We start from the raw sequence: 4,688 nt of genomic DNA, 5'->3' as shown, positions 1-4,688 counted from the left end.
TGGTCATAGCCCACCATCCCATGTGGGAGTGGAATCGACAACCTTATTGTTAGGGGCATGTGTCCTCACTAGCTGAGCCATCCTGCCACCTGTTGGCAGCTCAGCGGCAGCTCAGCTCGGACGCAGCTCACAGGCTTATGTGGGAATCGAACCGGTGTCCCTTTTGCTCAGAGCTCGCACTCTTAACCAACTGAGCCACTTGGCCCGCCCTGTTGATGTTTGTTTTGAATGAATAGCTTTATTCATAGAACCTAACTAACTACTAAGGCCTTGCCGACTTTCACAGCTGATTTGTCTAATTTTGTTATGGAGACTAATCAGATTGGCTTCCTGGGGCAGGAGGAGTTAGACATTCGAACACTGCAAACCAAGAATCGCAAGCTGGCAGAAATGGTGGATCAACGGCAGGCCATTGAGGATGAGCTCCGTGAGCACATTGAGAAACTGGAACGAAGACAGGCCACTGATGATGCCTCGTTACTGATTGTTAACCGGTACTGGAGTCAGGTAGCTAACTGTTTGCTCGGATTTTTATTTGAGTGTTTTAGTTCTCCCTAGCGCTCTTTTCATTTCCAAAGTTGCGTCCTTTTGTTTTTCCCTAACTGTACCTGGTCTTCTCCAGTTTGATGAAAACATCCGTATCATACTGAAACGTTACGACCTGGAGCAGGGTTTGGGAGACCTCCTCACAGAAAGAAAAGCCCTTGTTGTGCCTGAACCAGAACCAGACTCGGACAGCAATCAGGAGCGGAAAGATGACCGAGAGAGAGGTGAGTGTTGCGTGGATTGACCACGGCAGGTTGCTTTTTTTTTTTTNGATAGTCCCTGGGCTTTGTCTCCTGTTCCCCTCGTCTTTCAAGGCAATGAAACCTAAGCTCACATCTATCTAGTTTGATAAATGCCCTTAAGCTGAAATCTGGTTTTAGTCCTCAGCTTGTTTTCTGAAGGATGGTCATATTATGTCACTGGAAATGAAAATTCTAAATCTTTGTAACTATGTTTCATACCCCCACCCCAATGCCTAATGCAAGCATTTCAGTCATGCTGTTCTTTCTCCTCCAAGGCCAGGCAGATTGCTAGTTACCCAATGGTAGCAGTATGAAATAGCGGATCTACCCAGTGAAAAGTCCCAAAGACAGCATGGCTTCTGCTTTCCAAATTCTCATCCTCTAATGAGGGAGTCATGGCCAGCACAAATGCATAACGAAAATAAAAAATTTAGTAACCTAAGCGTAGAACGTCACATGGCATAAAAACATGAAAGACCAATTCTGTGACTGTAACATAGACACAATGCAGCTTTTTAGGGGAGCATTAAATGAAGTGGGGCTTCTCTGACTGGCGGTGGGCCCTAGACAGGGGCTTTCCCAGACCATGTGGTCACTAAGGATTTCACAGTCTTCAGACAAAGACATTCCTGGACTGTATGGTCAGCAAGACTTCCGCGTTTGATATTTCCGGATTCCTGCCTCGCCTGGGAGCCAGTTAGGAACTGGCACAGGGCTGCATGTCCTAATGGGGAACCTTAGCTGCTGGCCTGGAAACCTCAGGGTGTATGGCCCCGGGTCCCGCCCGGGTCGGGACTCAGCCTCTGGATGTGAATCCGCTGGGCCGGTGCCAGCATTAGTAAAAGTTGCTTCCCACGCCTTGGTGTCCTGTCTCTGTCTGGGTACCCCGCAACATGACAATCTGTGACTGTAGATCAGCTCTCCTTCTTTCTTAAAAACTGCTGGGACTCCTTGTCCTTACTTTCCAAGGATGAAAGGCCTGGCTTTGGCTCCCTGGACTAAGCCACAATTATGGTCCCCAGAAATCACAAAGTAAGAGGGCTGGGCATAGCATAGCATAGCAGACCAGGTGCTCTGGGGAGAAGGAGGCTGGGATGTAGAGAAGGAGCAAGATGTGGCAATGGTGAACGGCTATAAGGTAGGGGAAGCTGAGGACAAGAGGAGGGGGCTAGTTTCTGTAGAACACTCTTAGGCAGAGCTGGATAGCATCACTTAGAGCAGTGTTCCTCAAACATGCCCAGATTACGAATGCGCAATTACGAAAGGAAGAACTTGCATTTCCAGAGCACTTTCCCCTGGAGGTCTGATTCACTAGGTCTAGAGCAGGGGGCATGGAATCTGTATGTTTCTGTTTAACAAGCGATGTCATCGTAGATAAAATACAACTTGACTAAAAATAAGGATAAATAAGCATTATTTATAACCTAATATTTATAACCTAAATAACCCAATCCAGAATTCAAGGGGTATTGGAATACATGGAGATATAACAAAAACCAGCAGAACATTTGCAGCAGCATAGACAAAAGGGTAAGCAAAAATCCAAAGCTATCTTAATTTTGTCAGAGCATTAAGCCCACCCTAAGTAGCTGTCCAGGTTTCTAAGAGTTAAGTTGAAGACGTGAGGGAAGAGTAAATAAATACAGCATTCAGGAACCAAAGCTTTAGAAGAGGAACTGGGATGAAAGCGTATCGCCTGCTGCCACCTTGTGGCAGAATGATATAGTCAATAAAGACGGGATTCAAGTCAGGCTGCTTGTGTCCTTTGACAAATATTCATTAACTTGGAAAAAGCACTTGAAATCTGTGTTGGTCTTCTTTTTTTTTTAAAAAAAATAATTACTTAAATTATAATGCTGTTGAGATGAGCAATGGGAACTTTTAAAGACAAGCAATACAAAATTTTAGGCATTTTTTAGAGAATGGTGTTTTGCCATTTGAGCGAGGGCCAAACTTATTTTTCCAACGGTTCTTCATTTTTCTCTTGATTAGGATGGTGAACAGGTGGGGGTTGGTCAGAAATGGGGAACATGGTCAATGATAGAGTTCTCTTCCATTCTCGCCTTCATCTGTTTCATTTTCCCAATTCTCTAGGGTGAGGCTACCTCTTCGGATCAGGGCAGACTCTTCTTGGGAAGGTGTCAGATGGGTGACTGGGGCTTTTGGAAAACATAGATCTCACCAGTAGCTGGAGAATATAATTAACTACATGGTGAGAATTGAAAGGTTCTGTAAAGGTCTGTCCTCTTCTCAATATCTTCTCTAGCACTCAGAAGTGTGGCTTGAGGTTAGGGGTGTCCTGAGTTGATTTGGTGCCGTCTCCCTGATATTCTCTTAGTTCTACCCACTTCTATATTGGCTTCATCACCAATCTGGGTAGCAAGAATGCTTGAACAGTTTTGGGCCTTACACAAAAAAATTCAGAAGGTAAGTAAACTGCTTTAGTCCTACTATTCCAAGCAATTCACCCTGATTAAACTGTCCACTGTTAAGACTTGGGGAATGGGACTTATATTAAGACAATCCTTGGGGATAGAAGTGAAGTTAGCTTCCCTTTAAGACAAGTGAAGTGAAGGGAGTTAAATGGATCCATGAATAAAGTCCTGGTTGTGTTCTGTTAAGATGTGAGAGAGGGGGAATGGATGCCACATAGGCCACCAACGTGTTCACTTAGCGTCAGCTATTGATTTATCACAATACCATACACAAGTGATGATATTCAAATAAAACTCAACTAGTGTAAGAAAATTGATAATAGTGGGGATTGTAGCAAACAGGAATAAAAGTGGAAGGACTATTCAGCTCCAGACAATGTGGCTATGCAAGAATATAAGCCCAGTGTTGCTAGATCTTCAACATTTTCAAGAGAAGTTAATAATCTGGGATTTTATGTAAAATATCCTATTTTAAATGTTGGCAACTAAGTCAGTTTTTGTTTTTAACCACGGAGGGCAGCCAATACTGTCTGAAATAAACAAAGTACAGGTATATCTGTTGACCAAATATAGACTGTGAAAGTCTAGTTAACAAACCTTGGACTAGAGAACCATTGCCTGCCATTCAGTGGTTCTGTGTATGCAGCCAAAGGAGGGAGATCAGAGAATTAATGTCATTATTTCATACAATGCATTTCAGCAGGTGAGTTCAAGCTTCTGCTTCACCTAACAAAACATGAAGTCCATTTGGAGCCAGGCTAGGCAAAGCGTTCTAGGAGTGGGAACCATGAACACTTTTTTCTTGTTTACCTTCTTACTTATCCACAGGTTAAGACCCAGTGGGCACAGAAAACAAAATCTTCATACTATTAGAAATCCAGTGTGGATTAGGTTTGATTTTTTTTTTCAGAGATGCCTAAATTCCAGTGGTGCTTCTTCTTCTTTTGTTTTTTAAAGACATAGCAATCATTCTTCCATCTCTGGGACCCTATCTGATGTCATTAGGTAGTTTTACATAGTTCTGTGAGGCATACAACTTTTTATTGGTGTTATATTGGTTACCTTCCTATCATTAAAACATAAATATTTAGTTTAATTGAATGGGAAATAGCAGTTCGTTATTGACTAAAAAAAAAGCAATGCTTAATTAGCTTAAAATACACTAGTGTTGAGATCAGAAACTACTTATTGATTTGTGTTTCTTATCTTTTCCCTGGTCAATTTCATGTTCCAAAGAAGCACAAATACAGTAATTGTCAATCCTGTTCGCAATCTTAGAATCTCGGGGGGGAAAAAGGGAGTTGTGGTAGGGTTGGGGAAACGCTTTTAAAAAAAAGTGTCCATATCCAGACCCTATGCTAGAGGGACCAAAACCATCCAAATGTTTCTACTATGTAGTCAGGACTGTATATGTAGTTCCCTTTAAGGAAAACCTACAAGCCATGAAACCTATGAAATCTCTTGG

At 42.6% G+C, this 4,688-nt stretch overlaps 1 protein-coding gene across 1 annotated transcript in view; it reads left to right on the top strand.

The window, feature by feature from the left end:
* The first annotated feature begins 306 nt into the window (after positions 1 to 306).
* The window catches only part of RNF20 (ring finger protein 20), a 40,342-nt gene continuing 35,960 nt past the window's right edge, over positions 307 to 4,688 (top strand). Inside the window, exons 1-2 of the mRNA XM_019665743.1 lie at positions 307 to 507; positions 623 to 770. Coding sequence (XP_019521288.1) covers positions 307 to 507; positions 623 to 770 — 349 coding nt within the window. The remainder of the gene's footprint in view (positions 508 to 622; positions 771 to 4,688) is intronic.

Source organism: Hipposideros armiger, unplaced genomic scaffold (genome assembly GCF_001890085.2).
Source record: "Hipposideros armiger isolate ML-2016 unplaced genomic scaffold, ASM189008v1 scaffold_451, whole genome shotgun sequence".
Classification (NCBI taxonomy): Eukaryota; Metazoa; Chordata; class Mammalia; order Chiroptera; family Hipposideridae; genus Hipposideros; species Hipposideros armiger.
The sequence above is the reverse complement of the archived record's forward strand: the minus strand, read 5'-3'. Positions and strand labels throughout refer to the sequence as shown.